The sequence below is a fragment of the Vipera berus genome (genome assembly GCF_964194415.1).
Source record: "Vipera berus genome assembly, chromosome: 14".
Lineage (NCBI taxonomy): Eukaryota > Metazoa > Chordata > Lepidosauria > Squamata > Viperidae > Vipera > Vipera berus.
This window is the reverse complement of record NC_138217.1, coordinates 9493432-9510561: the sequence shown is the minus strand read 5'-3', so window position 1 is coordinate 9510561 and position 17130 is coordinate 9493432. Positions and strand designations below refer to the sequence as shown.

Below are 17130 nucleotides of genomic sequence, written 5' to 3'. Positions count from 1 at the left end.
GGGGAGAGGGGAAAGGAAGGAAAGAGAAACAGCAATCACGGTTACGGTTTGACACGTGGTGCCCCCAGCACCTGCTCCATCAGAACGGATGCACGTTACAATTTGAATCCGCTTTAAACTGACGTCCTAGGAGGTGAATATACCCAACGGTGCTCAGCGGGAAATTGGACTAGTCTGAAGGAAGGAGCGACAGACGGTTAAACAGGGAGAGACATCTGGACATGGTATCAGAATGGCTTTCCCGATTCCTCTATTTCCACCCCTCTCCTGGTAGGAAGCTTCTGTTTCACTCTCTCGTTTTCAGGGACCCCTTTAAAAATCTTTGGGGGTATCTTCTAAATATGCCCCCAAGGAACGGTTGCTGGAATTGGGTACAGTATGTCTAGTTTAATGAAGAGAAGTAGCAGTCTTCCAGTATCTCAGGGGCTGCCCCAAAGATGAGGGAGTCAAGCTATTCTCCAAAGTGCCCGAAGGCAGGACAAGAAGCGACGGATGGAAACTAATCAAGGAGAGAAGCAACCTTTAGAACTAAGGGGGAATTTCCTGACAGTTAGAACAATTAACCAGTGGAACAGCCTGCCTCCAGAAGCGGTGAATGCTCCAACACTGGAAGTCTTTAAGAAGAGACTGGACAGCCATTTGTCTGAAATGGGATAGGGATTCCTGCCTGAGCAGGGCGTTGGACTAGATGACCTCCAAGGTCCCTTCCAACATCATCATCATCATCATCATCATCATCATCATCATCATCATCATCATCATCATTATTATTATTATTACTATTATTATTATTATTATTATTATTATTATTATTATTATTATTTTCACACATACCTTGATCATTTCATGACGAAGGCCAACATAAGCACTGCAGGAACCTCACCCAATTTTAACTCTTGCAAAGGGAATCGTTTCCCTCTTGACACTTTTGATCTAGTTTCTCTAACAACCCATGCATATCTTTAAAAGGTAGCATTTGCATTCTAAAAGGGAGAGTCTCCCAACTCCTCTTTTTTTTTTATTTCACGGGGGCTATTAATTGATGGCCTTGTTATCGAAGACCTTCCTTTCAAGGAAATCAATTTATTTCAGGCCATCAAGAAGGGAGAGGAAAAGAACAGAGGCTGCAAGACAGAGTAGGAAGGAGTTGATTAAAATAGTTGGTTGTTTTTTTTTAAAGGTGGGGGACAAGTGAAGTGGAGGAAAGTGTCTTTGGTTGTAATAAAAATGCTGATTTTTTTAAAAATATAAAAAAACAGATCGGGTAATGAAGGGAAAAAACCAAAACAAAACAGCACAGCCATGATGACAGGACTTTAGGGCTGGATCAAAACAATGAGGGGAAGGTGGGACCATAACCCAGCTGCGCCTTTGGCGTCTAGTCATGCCGGCCACATGACCACGGAGGCGTCCTCGGACAAGCGCTGGCTCTTCGGCTTTGAAACGGAGATGAGTCGGAAACGACTAGCACGCATGTGCGGGGGAACCTTGACCTTTTTAAGCAACCTGCAACGTGCTTTTTACCCACATAAAAAGCTCCATAGAAAATTTCAAGAAATAAGAGGGCCCATTGGGGTCGAGCATGGAAAAGTCAAGGCGTGGAACACACAGAACGGCAATTATTAAGGGCAAAGTTTTATCTGAGCGGGGTTAGGGTTAGGGTTCACGGCTGTGCTTTTTCTCTGGATGACTTGGAAGTCTGAACGTTTTTCTGGGCCCCTTTTCTTTTACTCTCGGGAAAATTAGAGAAAGCCCCACGCCCTTTTTCCTTCTGGAGTACCCGCATCTGGAGTGCACCTGTCTAGATGTGGCACAAAACTCAAGACATTGCAGAGTTCTAAATTGAGATTTTGCTGGCTTTAGTCAACCGCTTTCTGTGATCTGTCCAAGGTCCTGAAGAAACCGCCCTCACTGCAGTCTCTAGGCCAGTAATGGCGAACCTTTTAGAGACCGAGTGCCCAAACCGCAACCCAAAACCCACTTATGTATCGTCGGGTGCCAGGTGGGCGTGGCCCATTGGGTGGGCGGGCTGCGGTGGTAACGGCAGACTGGATGGGACTAAAAAGTTCAATCTATCAATTCCAACTTTGTGAGAGATTTTTTTCTCTGCGAGAAGTTGAAATTGATTGATTGATTGAACCTTTTTTTTTGTTTTTTTGCACATGGCGGTGGATGCCTAAAGCGAAAATGTTTTATAAAACCCAGCTGAAGGCCTAGGACTGGGGCAACGGTGGCGTGCCCACAGAGAGGGCTCTGCATGCCACTTGTGGCATGCGTGCCGTAGGTTCGCCACCATGGCTCTAGGCTCTGGCCAAGGTTTTGCCACATTAGGCTCCTCTGGACCAATCTAATCCCAGAACTATGCTAGAAGATGAATAAATGAGTCTCCCAACTTGGGTAAAAAAAAAGGACTGGGCAAACTCTTCCAAGTGTGATTTCACTAGTGCAACCTAAAAGTTGACAACAGCTTCTCCATCCCTCTGCTACACCTCCTTTTTTCCCCATGTTGGGAGACTTAATATCTAAGGGGCTTCCACAAAGGAGAGGGGTGGGGTGGGTCAACCTGTTCTCCAAGGCACCTGAGGGCAGGACAAGAAGCAATGCACTAATCAAGGAGAGAAGCAACCTAGACCTAAGGAGAAATTTCCTGACAGTGAGAACAATTAAATCAGTAAAATAACTTGTTTTCAGATGTTGTGGGTGCTCCATCACTGGGGGCTTTTAAGAAGAGACCGGACAGCCATTTGTCCATATGATATAGGGCAGGGGTCTTCCAACTTGGCCCTTTTATGACTGGTGGACTTCCAACTCCCAGAATTCCTCACTCAGGCACACCTGGCTGAGGAATTCTGGGAGTTGGAAGTCCACCAGTCATAAAAGGGCCAAGTTGGAAGACCCCTGCTTATAGGGTCTCTTGCGTGAGCGGCATGTTGGATCAGAAGACCTCCAAGGCCCCTTCCAACTCTGTTATTCTGTTAGTCAAGAACCACAACCTAGGCCTAAGGAGAAATTTTCTGACAGTGGGAATAATAAACCAGCGGAACGACTTGCCTCCAGAAGTTGTGGGTGCTGCAACACTGGAGGTTTTAAAGAACAGACTGGACAATCATTTGTCTGAAACGGTATAGGATTTCCTGCCTGAGCATGGGGCTGGACTAGAAGACCTCCAAGGTCCCTTCCACCTCTGTTACGCTGTTAACTCTTTCAGCTCAGTATACACCACGACCCCCATTTAATCTGCAATGGCATAGACAGATTAATAAAACTTGAAGAGAGGAGGAAAAAAAACGTAACGTAAAGTTATGCCGTACTTTTGATTTATTTTTAATTTGTGGACTTATACTGCTATGGATACAGGGTGCACACACTGATCAAACGCCTTGCTCCCTCATACAGAAATAAAACTTGAATTGACTATTTCATCAAGATGATTTGGGGAAGAGTGTTCAAATACTGTGCAAGACTAGATGCACGCCTTAAAGAAATGCCGCACGGAAATAGCCTGGATTTAGATCAAATGCACCAACACATCAAGGTTCCCCTTTGGATAATTTGAGGGCGGAAGGAGGAGGAGGAGGAGGTACAAATGGGCTAGAAATGAAAGTGAAACCCGGTGTGCCTTCCTGAGTTTGAGAAAGTTACCAAGTAAAAAATTTAAGAAATAAATTCAGCCTCCATTAATTAATCCCAGCCACGAATGTATCATGAATTACGACTCTTGATATTCTTTTGTTAACCTTTGGTAATTGTCACGGGAATTCTACCCTCTCTCCCCAACTTGCACACCTGTAAAAGACTCAAAAGGTGCTTTTTCCAAAAGGCAAGTGGACTTCTGTTTTTTCTTGAAGACCTTTCGCTTCTCATTCGAGAAGCTTCTTCGGTTCTGACTGAACGGTGGGGAGCGGAAGGACTTATATTCCTTGCAGTCATCTGGTCATTAACACTCTTTCTGAGAATCGTTGAGGCCACTTAAGAGGTTTATCTGTGCCCTCAGGGCCACCTGAATCAGGTTGCCAATGGGTGGGGAACCTTCGTGAAACTGCTGAAGGGACTCTGTTGAAAACAGGAGAGACGGGGCATCGTATTCCACCCCCCCACTCTGTTGAGAGAGGGCTGTTCAATCTTAATCTAGATGGCCTCTTTGACCCCTCTTTCAAACCAGCGGTTTCAAACCCGGGTAAGCACGGAATCCTTTAAAAGGAGTCTGATTTCGAGAGCAGGGAACTGTTTCCGTCAGACTGTAGATCTTTTTTTTCCCAGCTTCTGAAAATCCGGTGGGAATGACATTACGACATCACGGGAGGAGACAGGACTGAAATTTCTATCCCTTTAATTTGCATAGCCAACTGCTGTATTAAACTATTTCTCTTTTTAAAGTTGGTCAAAGGCCATAATAAAGGTACTTGGCTTATTTGTTATTTCTCTCCCTCTCTCTCTCTCTCTCTCTCTCTCTCTCTCTCTCTCTCTCTCTCTCTCTGTGTGTGTGTGTGTGTGTGTGTGTATGTTAAGCTACTGAATATTTAACATAGTTGGGAGGACTTTCTGCAGGGAAGGAAGGAATGGACGATTACTGCACACTGTAGAAGCACAGACAAAGCTACAAAAGGGGATTAAGAGACAGCCAGATGCAACTTGCCACCTACAGCCCACCCAGATTGGTATCCTTGTAAAAGATGGTGGTGACGGCTCCTGGAATACAAGCTTCTGCCCCTGCTACACACAACCTGAGTTAAGCCAACCAATCAGAGCACCTCCCCCACTTTGCAAAAATGAGATAACGGCAGGGCAATAACTTTTGGTCAATCCTTACAAGAAAAAAAAAAGTGCAGTTATGGGTCAGCCGCTTACAATTATCCGGGGAAAATGCCATTGGGGGGAGGTGGGGGGAAGGGGGGCAGTAATTACTGTTGCTAATTAATGATGATTGATGGATACTAAACATAGGAATGGGAGGAGAGAGCCTAAAGGACATCGTACAAGGAGAAGCCCTCAGTTCAGCTTCTCCACACCCAGACTTCAGGCCTGTTCTTGCCGTTATCAACGTACACGTCCTTGCTATTGGTTTTGATGGCTGTGTCGCAGCTTGAGGAATCAAAATATCTGCGGAAGAGTTGGGAAATCATGCAAAGGCATCCACGATGCTTTTCAAGAGGTGGAATTGTTGAGTGGTCAGTGCAGCTGGTGGTGGCACCCCTTCAAGAGAGGACTTTAAAGCCACTTCTGCAGATGCTTTCTCAGGACACCTTGCAAATGCCAAGGTAAGTTGCTAAATCCATAACAGGAAGAAGGATGCAAGACAGACCCTTGTTGAGGGGCTGCCACAGAGAAGAGTGGGGTCAAGCTATTCTCCAAAGCGCCTGAAGGCAGGACAAGAAGCAACGGATGGAAACTAATCAAGGAGAGAGAAGCAACCTGGAACTAAGGAGACATTTCCTGACAGTGAGGATAATTAACCAGTGGAACAGCTTGCCTCCAGATGTTGTGGGTGCTTCAACACTGGAAGTTTTTAAGAAGAGACTGGACAGCCATTTGTCTGACACGGGATAGGGTTCTCCTGCTTGATCAGGGGGTTGGCCTGGATGACCTCCAAGGTCCCTTCCAACTCTGTTATTCTGTTGTGGATGCTACACACACCAGTGCCAAGTGGTCCCTCATATGCTCTGCTTTTGGACTTGGGGGGAAAAAACAGAAGCTCGGTGATGGAGGATAAACTTCACAACCCTTTGCAAAAGTTCAAAGAGTTCTTCCCTCTAACTGCTAGGAACGGCCATCCCCTCCAAACTCCAGAGACGTCCAATCTCTTTCCCGCGAAGAACACAGCAATCCAAAATCTCATTGGTCCTTCCCCAATCAGATGCCTTTCACGTGTCATGGGTCCTACAGGTAGCCCTTAGGGTACAGCCACTCATTTAGTGACCGTTCCAAGTTAGAACAGCCCTGGGGAAAAAAAGTGACTTATGGCCATTTTTTACACTTCACGGCCATTGCAGCATCCTCCCCTTCCCCCCAGTGGTCAGGTGATCAAACTTTGGATGGCTTGGCAACTGGCTGGTGTTTTATGACGGCTGCGGTCATACGATCGCCTTTGGCGACTTTCTGACAAGCAAAAGCAGTGGAGAAGCCAGATTCGTTTGACAACCGCGTTACCGACTTAACTGCATTGCCTACTAATTCAACGACTGTGGCGAGAAGAGTCATAAAAGGGGGGGGGTAAATCTCACTACTGTCTCGCTTAGCAACAGGGTTTTGGGCTACCTGTATTACACACACACACGCACACACACAAACACACACACACACACACACACGCTAGCCATCAGGTCTTACAGGGTAAAAAAATAATCCATGGCTGATTTTTTTTTTTTTAAAGAAGCTCTTCGTGAGCTCTCCTCCTCCACAACTCGCCCCAAGTTACTAGGCAACCTACAATTTTATGCAAAAGGCAAAAACAAAAAGGCCATGAAGCTCAGCTAGGTTTCGTATTTTGTGTGAGGGTTGTTTCATGGAGGGAGGAGGAGAAGAGGGCTCTTGGGGGCCAGATTGGAGAGGGAAAGGAAACAAATAGCAATAGCAATAGCACGTAGACTTATAATACCGCTTCACAGTGCTTTACAGCCCTCTCTAAGTGGTTTCCCGAACCAGCCTGTTGCCCCACAACAATCTGGCTCCTCATTTTATGGACCTCGGAAAGAGGGAAGGCTGAGTCAACCTTGAGCCTGTCAGGATCGAACACCTGGCAGTCGGCAGAATTAGCCTGCAATACTGCATTCTAACCACTGCGCCACCATTGTAATAGAACAGAATAGAACAGAATAGAACAGAACAGAACAGAACAGAATAGAAAACAGAAAGAATGGAATGGAATGGAATGGAATGGAATGGAATGGAATAGAATAGAATAGAATAGAATAGAATAGAATAGAATAGAATAGAATAGAATAGAATAGAATAGAATAGAATAGAATAGAATAGAATAGAATAGAATAGAATAGAATAGAATAGAATCTTTAGAGAATATAATAGAATTTTTATAGAGAATAGAATAGAATAGAATAGAATCTTTAGAGAATAGAATAGAATTTTTATAGAGAATAGAATAGAATAGAATAGAATAGAATAGAATAGAATAGAATAGAATAGAATAGAATAGAATAGAATAGAATAGAATAATAGCATAGCATAGCATAGAACAGTACTAGCGATAGCACTTAGACTTACATACCGCTTCACACTGCCCTCTCTAAGCAGTTTACAGAGTCACCACATTGCCCCCCAACAATCTGAGTCCTCATTTTACCGACCTCGGAAGGAAGGAAGGCTGAATCAACTTTGAGTCAGTCGGGATCGAACTCCCGGCAGTCGACAGAATTAGCCTGCACTACTGCATCCTAACCACTGTGCCACCATGGCTCTTGAATGTAGATTAAAAGCCCTTCCAAATCTAAACTAAGATCCCGAACCCCATCACCTAATTCAGCAAGGGTGAGTTGCCAGTTGGCGTCTCAGTCCCAGAACAACTTTTCCATCATCGGTCATTTGCCCGGTTGTAAAAGTAACCAAGTGAAGTGCTGAACAACTGAAGGCTACCCTTGACACCCCCCCCCCTTATGGTCTGTTGTGTCTGGGCCTCACATCGCTCAGACGACGAGAGATTCCTCTAAAGCGGCAAACAGCCTCCGGGGCTTTGATGGACAGGTGGAAAAATACCAGACTTTGCACGTACATAAAATGAAACGATTCAACAGCACGAGTCATTAATCGGGCGGCAGGCAAAAAAGACGGACGGACGGACGGAAGAGTTGGGCCGAGCCCTGGAGAATGGATTTATCTCCAGACCATGCTCTCGGTCCAGAGTATTATCTGCCATAATCCAAGAATGATTTGTCTATTGTCTATGTGTACTATGTATGTATTATTGGGAGGGGGAATTTTGGCACGGGTTCAAGGCCACACCGGCTCCTTTAGTGGCCTCCTGAGGCCAGGGCGAGGAAGCAGTCAAAAACTGAACGGGGAATAAAGTTAGTGACTTGGCTCAAGGTCACCTGCTGGCTTTTTGCCTAAAGCAGGAATAGAACTCATGACCTCCCACTTTCTAGCCTGACCCCTTAACTACCATACCAAACTAGCTATCTAAAGCAGGCTGTGCTGTTCCATTTTTTTTTTAAATCCCCCTCGAACAAAATCCCGTAAGGAAGTTTGGACTTAAAGAGATAGGGACCAGGTCCAAATCATCAAGTTGCATAGATTATGATGATTAAACTCTGGGTGGCTGGCAAGCACCACAACACACTTAACAATACCACTAAGAACAGGGGTGCCCACCCCCCCGGTCCGTGGACCAGTACCAGGGCGTGGCATGCCAGCAACCGGTCTGCACAAACAAGCAAAGCCCCATCTGCGGGATGCAGGCAGCACGCGAAACCACGCAACCCTTCTGGGTCCGTGGAAAAAGCTTTCTCCACGGATCCGGTCCCTGGTGCCCAAAAGGTTGGGGGCCTCTGCTCTAGACCAACCTGGCTCTTGTGACTGCCCATAGAGGAAGGGAGAGAAAAATAAATAAATAAGAAAATCTAACGAACTTGTAAAGGCCAATTTTGTCTAATGATTAATTAAGGCTAGAAACGGGGGAGACTGTGAGTTCAAGTCCCTTCTGAGGCACCAAGCCAGCGAGTGACTCTGGACCCATTCTCGTTCCTAGGAAAAAAAAAAAGTTAACGGTGAACCATTTCCATAAACCGTGGCAAGAAAAAGAAGGTCTAGGGGTGACATGATAGCAGTCTTCCAGTATCTCAGGGGCTGCCCCAAAGAAGAGGGAGTCAAGCTATTCTCCAAAGTGCCTGAAGGCAGGGCAAGAAGCAACGGATGGAAACTAATCAAGGAGAGAGAAGCAACCTGGAACCAAGGAGAAATTTCCTAGCAGTGAGAACAGTTAACCAGTGGAACGGCTTGCTTTCCGGAAGTTGTGGGTGCTCCATCACTTGAAGCTTTTAAGAAGAGACTGGACAAGCACTTGTCCTGAATGGTGTAGGTTCTCCTGCTTGAGCAGGGGGTTGGACTAGAAGACCTCCAAGGTCCCTTCCAACTCTGTAATTCTCTTAAAGCTGCAGGGCCTTGTCTGGGCAGTTGCCCAGAGTCAATACTTGGGTTTAAAGATTTTTTAAAAAAATAATAATAAAACAACGAACTTAGGTAGTACACAAGGCATCTCATTCCACATTCCCATGCTGGATAGGGAATTGGGATACCAACCCCATTACAAGCACACAGACATGCACACACACACACACACACACACACACACACACACAAACACACCGATCAAGATAAACCTTTCTCCTGCCTGCACGGCAGTTCTCATTCCCCAATTTCCGGGGCTGATCTGTTACATCCTAATGAAGAGGCATTAGCCATTTCATAAAAATGACAAATGGAATCCCATCTTTCCCCCACACACACACACACCCTCTTCATCTGGAGAAGTAATGGATTTCTGCATTCTCTTCCCCCCCCCCAACATCCCCCCCCATCTTCCACGCCACCCTGCATTTCAGGATATATAATTCTGACAATCACATTCATGCGCTAAAAAGTGATTAATCGCCTGGTGCTCCTCTTGCAATATGCTGCTCTGGTGCTTAATATCCCTCGTTTAAGTAATGTTCGAGGGACGTGCAGTGAGATCCTGGAGCAACGAAGCGCACCCCACCCCCACCCCAAATTAACCCCCTCCCCTCTTCCCGCAGCCCAAAGGCGGGGCAGGGAGAAATAAAAACCGTTTTTTTTTCTCCCATGTCAAAGTGATGGATTGAAGGGCGATATGAAAAGAAAGAAGAGGAAGCCGATTAATAATTTCCGCCGTTAATAATATTCCTCCTCTGCCAGCCAAGGGTGGAGAACCCAACTCCGTGGCCAAAATTGCAGGCACAGATGCTCTGGGGGTGGGTGGGGGAGGAGAGAGAGAGAGGGAGGGCTGGACAAATCTCTATGGGGAAAGTGGGGAGGGGGGGGAAACGTGGACATGTATGTATGCAGTTCTCCCCTGACAGACATCCTCTGCTCCCAGCACCCGACATCCATCACCAGGGCAGGCGTGGAAAGCTCATCTGCCAAGCAGCCGTCCTGAGGAGCTGAGAGCGTGGCGACACGGCTGACCTTTTTCTTGGTGACACGGAACCGTAAAGGCTACAAACACGGGGTGAAGTCCACGCAGCCTCCAGTTCTTCGCTTGTTAAGTACCCTGATATCCATCTTCTGTCTCACTTGCCCAGCTTCACGGGGAGATTTATTTAATTAGTCCAAGAGAAAGGACCTGGGCAACCATGAGCTTCCCTTCCCTTCCCTCTTTCCTTTCCTTTCCTTCCCTTCCCTTTCCTTTCCTCTTTCCTATCCTTTCCTTTCCTCTCCTCTCTTCTCTCCTTTCCTCTCCTTTCCTTTCCTTATTTCTCCTTTCCTCTCCTTTCCCCTTTTCATTTCCTTTCCTCTCCTCTCTTCTCTCGTTTCCTCTCCTTTCCCCTCTTTTCCTTTCCTTATTTCTCCTTTCCTCTCCTTTCCCCTCTTTTCCTTTCCTTTCCTCTCCTCTCTTCTCTCGTTTCCACTCCTTTCCTTTCTTTTCCTTTCCTCTCCTCTTCTCTCCTTTCCCCTCTTTTCCTTTCCTTTCCTCTCCTTTCCCTTTCCTTCCTCTCATCATTCTCCCCTTCCCTCCCCTCCCCTCCCCTCCCCTATCCTCCCCTTCCTTCCTTCCTTCCTTCCTTCCTTCCTTCCTTCCTTCCTTCCTTCCTTCCTTCCTTCCTTCCTTCCTACATTTTGGGTCCTAACCATGGTCACAGAAGGGGGCATGCCTATGCTACCAAATCAAACGACAACAGTTGTGGGAAAAGGCAACGAGTGTTGGCATACTTTAACAATTCCTACAGCCGGTCTGAACACAAAAGAAGGGAGATTGAATCACTTTTCCCTTGATCTTTCTTCCGCTCAAACCCAGCCTTGGAAAAAGGGCATTTGCGTTCTCAAAAAAGGGGCTGTGCAGTTCCCTGTTAGAGAGAACTCGCAACATTTCCTTATTCTTGATTTACACAATATTTATAGCCAACTTCCCTCCCCAATAAAAGAACCCAAGATTGCCCCGTCTGATTTTTTTTTTAACAGCACCTTAAGGAAGGTTTATGCAGAGACTTAAATTAAGTTCTCAGTTCATTATAAGCTGCTGGGAGGTTAATCGCAGTTCGTTAAATAAACCACAACTGCACTGGGTTCACCTGTGAGCTGGAATAATAAACCATGTCTTGCAAGCCCTGCTAGTTTCACATATTACATTAACCCCAAACCAGAACCGCCATGTGATTGAGAAGGGGACCTGAATTGAATTTTTGACGGCCCAGATTTTATGGTATAACAGAATGACGGGCTTGGAAGGGACCTTGGAGGTCTTCTAGTCCAACCCCCTGCTCAGGCAGGAAACCCTAAACCATTTCAGACAAAGGGCTGTCCAGTCCCTTCTTAAAAACCTCCAGTGATGGAGCACCCAGAAATTCTGGAGCCAAGCTGTTCCACTGGTTAATGGTTCTGACAATCAGGAAATGTCTCCTTAATTCTAGGTTGCTTCTCTCCTTAATTACTGCATTGCTTCTTGTTCTGCCTTCAGGTGCCTTGGAGAACAGGTTGGCAACCCCCCCACCCCCAATCTTCTTTGTGGCAGCCCCTTAGATATTGGAAGACTGCTATCATGTCACCCCTAGTCCTTCTTTTCATTAGACTAAAGGTAAAAGGTAAAGGTTCCTCCGCACATGCGTGCTAGTCGTTTCCGACTCTAGGGGCCGGTGCTCATCTCCGTTTCAAAGCCGAAGAGCCAGCGCTTGTCCGAGGACATCTCCGTGGTCATGTGGCCGGCATGACTAGACGCCAAAGGCGCACGGAACGCTGTTACCTTCCCACCGGAGTGGTCCCTATTTTTCTACTTGCATTTTTTCGTGCTTTCGAACTGCTAGGTTGGCAGAAGCTGGGACGAGTAACAGGCGCTCACTCTGTTACGCGGCACTCGGGATTCGACCCGCCAAACTGCCGACCTTCTGATCGACAAGCTCAGCGTCCTAACCCACTGAGCCACCGCGTCCCTATATCATTAGACTAGCCATACCCAATTCCTGCAACTGTTCTTCCTATGTTTTAGCCTCCAGTCCCCTGGTCATCATTGTGGCTCTCTTTTTTTTTGCACTCTTTCCAGAGTCTCTCTCTCTCTCTCTCTCTCTCTCTCTCTCTCGTTTCACAACATCTGGAAGGAAAGAGATCGTTTCCCTGCTACATCTAGATGCAGAAAGATCAGCTATTTAGCTCCTCTCTCCCTGCAAGACTGGAGGAAGCCTACAAATGTGCTATGTTTCCCCCCCTCCCCCGTCCCTGCTCCCCGCCAGCACATTATTCCCGTGGAGATATGTCCTAGGAAATTGAATGGCCCTAATTAATGACTCATTAACTGATACTGACATTGCCCCTTATCCTAATTTATTAATATCAGTCTCGACTCTTCCATCTCTCCCAACTTAAAGCAAGATGCAAAAGTCTTTTAAAGAGAAAGCAGCCATGTTTCAAGACTGCATCTGAAGAAGTCTCCCACGTCCGGGGATGTTAAATCTTGGCCAAATCTCCTTATCTCTGGAACCATGGGGAGATTGGGGTGGGGGGGGTGGGGGGGGGCTGGCTTCATATTCAAGAGCTACTGCCTCAGGAATTAGAAAGTTGCTGTTAAACACACACACACACAGACACACACACACGCTGCAAAGAATTAGAAACTTGCTGCGAAAACGCACACACGCTAAGCCACACTTAGCCCCATCAATCAAACTCTATACTTTTCAGCAAGCTGATTGCTTTAACCATCGAAACAAAGGTAGTTCTGAGAGGCTAAAAATAAAATGCAGGCCGAAATGTCATAGTTAGGGAAAACGCCCCCCCCCCAAACTCAACCACAAGGCATCGGCTTTCCGCGCAAGGAAGTCCCAGGTTCGATTCCTGTGACCTCTCTTTAAAAGGGACCGGTGACCGTGTGAAAATAAACCTAATCCCTGAAGCGCGATATTAAGGGGAAAAATAACAACCGCATCGGAGTAGGCGGCTTCTTCGCCGACTGGACCAGGAGTAGAGCACAGACGAGGGAATCATAAGCTGGAAGGGGACCTCGGAGGTCCTCTAGGCCAACCCCTTTGCTCAAGGCAGGAGGCCCTATTCCATCTTGGATGAATGGCTGTCCCATCTTTTCCTGAAAACCTCCAGGGATGGAGGGCCCACCGCGCTGGAAGGCAAGCTATGCCACTGATTAATTGTTCTCACTGTCTGAAAATGTCTAGGTTAGACTTCTAGGTTAGATCTCTCTTTGACAAGTTCCCCCCCCCCATTACTCCTTGTCCTCTGCCCTCTTGTGCTCTGGAAAAGAGCCAGGCCCCTCTTCTCTCTGGTAACGGTAAAGGTAAAGGTTCCCCCGCACATGCGTGCTAGTCGTTTCCGACTCTAGGGGCCGGTGCTCATCTCCATTTCAAAGCCAAAGAGCCAGTGCTTGTCCGAGGACGTCTCCGTGGTCCTGTGGCCGGCATGACTAGACGCCAAAGGCGCACGGAACGCTGTTCCCTTCCCACCGGAGTGGTCCCTATTTTTCTACTTGCATTTTTACGTGCTTTCGAACTGCTAGGTTGGCAGAAGCTGGGACGAGTAACAGGCGCTCGCTCTGCTACGCGGCACTCGGGATTCAACCCGCCAAACTGCCGACCTTCTGATCGACAAGCTCAGCGTCCTAACCCACTGAGCCACCGTGTCCCTTCTGTCTGACAGACCCTCCAATACCAGAAGACGGTGATCCTGTCCCCCCTAATCCACCTTTTCACTTAGGACAGACCTAGCTCCCTCGAGCGTTCATCGTAAGAGCTTCTTGTGCGTCTTGTTCTTTATATGTTGAGCTTCTCCCATTCCCGCTTGACCTTCATAATCGTGAAGACTAGAACCTTGACTTTAAAAAACACACACACAAAAAAGCTAAAGTTTTGCTTGCCGGTTGTGTTCAAACCAAATAGCCCCAAATCTCTCCTCTCTTAAGTACGAACCCTAAGTAAAAAATAAAAATAAAAATGGACAGCTGAACCACATGCAAGCTGCTTTCCTTTCCTTTCCTTTTTCCTTTTTTTAAAAAAAATATATGAGGGGACAAATTTAATGTCACGCCTGAAGGAAGCCGGGAAGGAAAAGCAGCTGAAGGAAGAATCAAATGCGACTGGAAGTATAATTACGGAGAGAGTGAGTTCTTCCCTTTTTAACATAAAAAGGCTCCGGAGCCACTTTCCTCCCTGAACAGAAACACGGCATAAAGTTGAATCAGGTTTTTCCCAGGACGCAATTACAGTTGGCTGCTTCTGTTCTGCCGGCTTGGTAGCGTGAAATCAATGCAGACAGGCAGAAATTTAATTTCTTCCCTCTCCCCGTTCCTGGAAGCTCCGCTTTTCCCCCCACCCACCTACACCCACCCACCTACACCCACCCCGGTCCTCCCCCTGACATAAAAACAAAGGGAAGGGCAAAACGTTTGGGTTCGTCTGAGAGCACGGTGGAAGATTTTAATGGGCGGTGGCAGAGTGGCCAAAAAAAAAAAAAAAAAGATTTAAGGAAGATGGCTATAGATCACTAGGAAATCTCGCGACTCTGGGCTGGATGGGAAGGTGGAACAAAAGTCTCAGAGCGGTTCCATGTCCCTTTCATGCGTACGGAGGTTTTCAAGAAGAGATTGGACAGCCGTTTGTCCGGAACGCTACAGGGTCTTTCGCTCCAGCAGGGGGGGGGGGTTGGACTAGAAGACCTCCGAGGTCCAATCTGTTCGGGCTGGGAAGTCACCAAGAATTCGAGTCGATTGAAGAGAGACTTGATCTTGAGGGGAAAGACCGTAACTCAAAACATGTCCGCGCGAATCACACTTTCTCACCGAGTCGGTTGGTGACATTAGAGCGCGGAGCTGTTTGGGGAACCTCTAAATGCTTTTTCCCTTTCGATTGGAGGAGTGGCAGGTCTCTGCCCGTGTCCTCACCAAGCAGGAGTTCCTGAAAACTCTAGAACCTTCCGGCCTCCTTTCTCGTCCTTTCTTTCTTTAGGAGATGAAGGAGGCAAGGCCTAAAGAAGAATCACAGAACAATAGACTGGAAGAAGCCTCGGAGGTCTTCTAGTCTTCAAACGTGGCCCTTCTATGGCTTGTGGACTTCAACTCCCAGAATTCCTCAGCACAAGTCATAAAAGGGCCACGTTTGAAGACTCCTGATCTACCTCGTCATTAAAAGACAACAGTAACTTGGTGGAAAATAATCAGTTGGTCAACTTAGAGTTCGTGGTGGACAGGAATCCATGTCAATTGGATTGAAAGTCTACCACACAAGCCAAAATCTGTTCTTGTCAATGAAATATATCTAAATGTATCTAAATATATTGATATAGAGATAGATAGATAGATAGATAGAAAGATAGATAGATAGATAGATAGATAGATAGATAGATAGATATAAATATAAATATAAATATAGATATAGATATAGATATAGATATAGATGTATATTTTAAATAAGTTGATACATAGACATACATACACACAAACATACATAGTGATATATTAAATCTGTCTTAAATAAGTTGCAGGTCATCTCTGCAATTCAGTTATCCTATAGCGCCTTCTACTGTTCAAAAGACGCCAAAGCAGCAGGGTCTAATGGCTATAAAGTGGTTTGGTTTGCACCTTTCCAAATGAACAAGTTTTATTAAAAGGTAGATGCTCTAGATGGTCACAACATCAGAGGCATGCAGCCTACAATCTGGTTTTTGTTTTTGTTGTTGTGATTTACTGCTTTGGACTGGGTCCAAAAATAAATTCCTGGGTTAAGTCTAGCCTAAGGAAGAGAAGGACGAGGGGGGACATGATAGCAGCCTTCCAATATCTCAGGGGCTGCCCCAAAGAAGAGGGAGTCAAGCTATTCTCCAAAGCACCCAAAGGCAGGACAAGAAGCAACAGATGGAAACTAACCAAAGAGAGAGGCAACCTAGAACTAAGGAGAAACTTCCTGACAGTTAGAACAGTCAGTGGAACTCCTTGCCTCCAGAAGCGGTGAATGCTCCAAACTGGAAGTTTTTAAGAAGAGACTGGACAGCCATTTGTCCAGAATGGTATAGGGCAGAGGTAGGCAACCTTGGCTCTTTTATGACCTGTGGACGTCAATACCCAGAATTCCTGAACCAGCCATGCTGACTCTGGAATTCTGGGAGTTGAAGTCCACAAGTCATAAAAGAGCCAAGGTTGCCTTCCCCTGGTATAAGGTTTCCTGCCTGAGCAGGGGGCTGGACTAGATGACCTCCAAGGTCCCTTCCAACATTATGATGATGATGATGATGATGATTAATCATCGCAGTCAGCCAGATGTTCAGGCTGGATTTGGCATTTTTGTCTACCTATCGAGTCCTTACCAAGGACCTGGGATAGGCAGAGGTGGATGTTTGATGAAATTACAGATTTCGTCGCAGGATGGAAGCAGTTCCTAGTAAGGCTGCCTTTTGCAATTGACTGATGGCGAATTTGTCAGTGCTGATGATGGTGTCCAAGTGGTGCTCCAGCTGTTTTGGAATTGCACCCAAGGCGCCTATTGCTATTGGTACCACCCTTGCTTGCCTTTGCCACAGTCTTTCTATTTCTATTTGTAGGTCTTTGTAGTATTATTATTATTATTATTATTATTATTATTATTATTATTATTATTATTATTATTATTATTATTATTATACATGCTCAACAGGGTAGTGAAGCTGCACAGCAGAGCCAGACATCCGGGCTTTGACTGAAGGGAAGGCCATTGGGTTCTCCCGCACCTGACTTATACACGTTCCGGAGGCAGGAGAGCGAGGCGTTGAGGCGAGCGCATTCTTCCCAGTTAGCCCCAAATTTCTCCACCGTCTTGCAGACCTGGTCGTCTGTCATCTCTAAAAGGTCTTCCAGACTCAGTTGCCCCGAGGCAATTTCCTAAGGGAGGAGAGAGAAAGAGCGGTGAGAATAGAATAGAATAGAATAGAATAGAATAGAATAGAATAGAATAGAATAGAATAGAATAGAATAGAATAGAA

The 17130-nt window shown here is 46.3% G+C and overlaps 1 protein-coding gene across 1 annotated transcript in view; it reads right to left on the bottom strand.

Moving 5' to 3' along the window:
• Positions 1-17130, bottom strand: part of KSR2 (kinase suppressor of ras 2) — a 121387-nt gene that overhangs the window by 88434 nt on the left and 15823 nt on the right. Inside the window, exon 3 of the mRNA XM_081338742.1 lies at positions 16879-17029. Within this exon, the coding sequence (XP_081194868.1) occupies positions 16879-17029 (151 nt within the window). The remainder of the gene's footprint in view (positions 1-16878; positions 17030-17130) is intronic.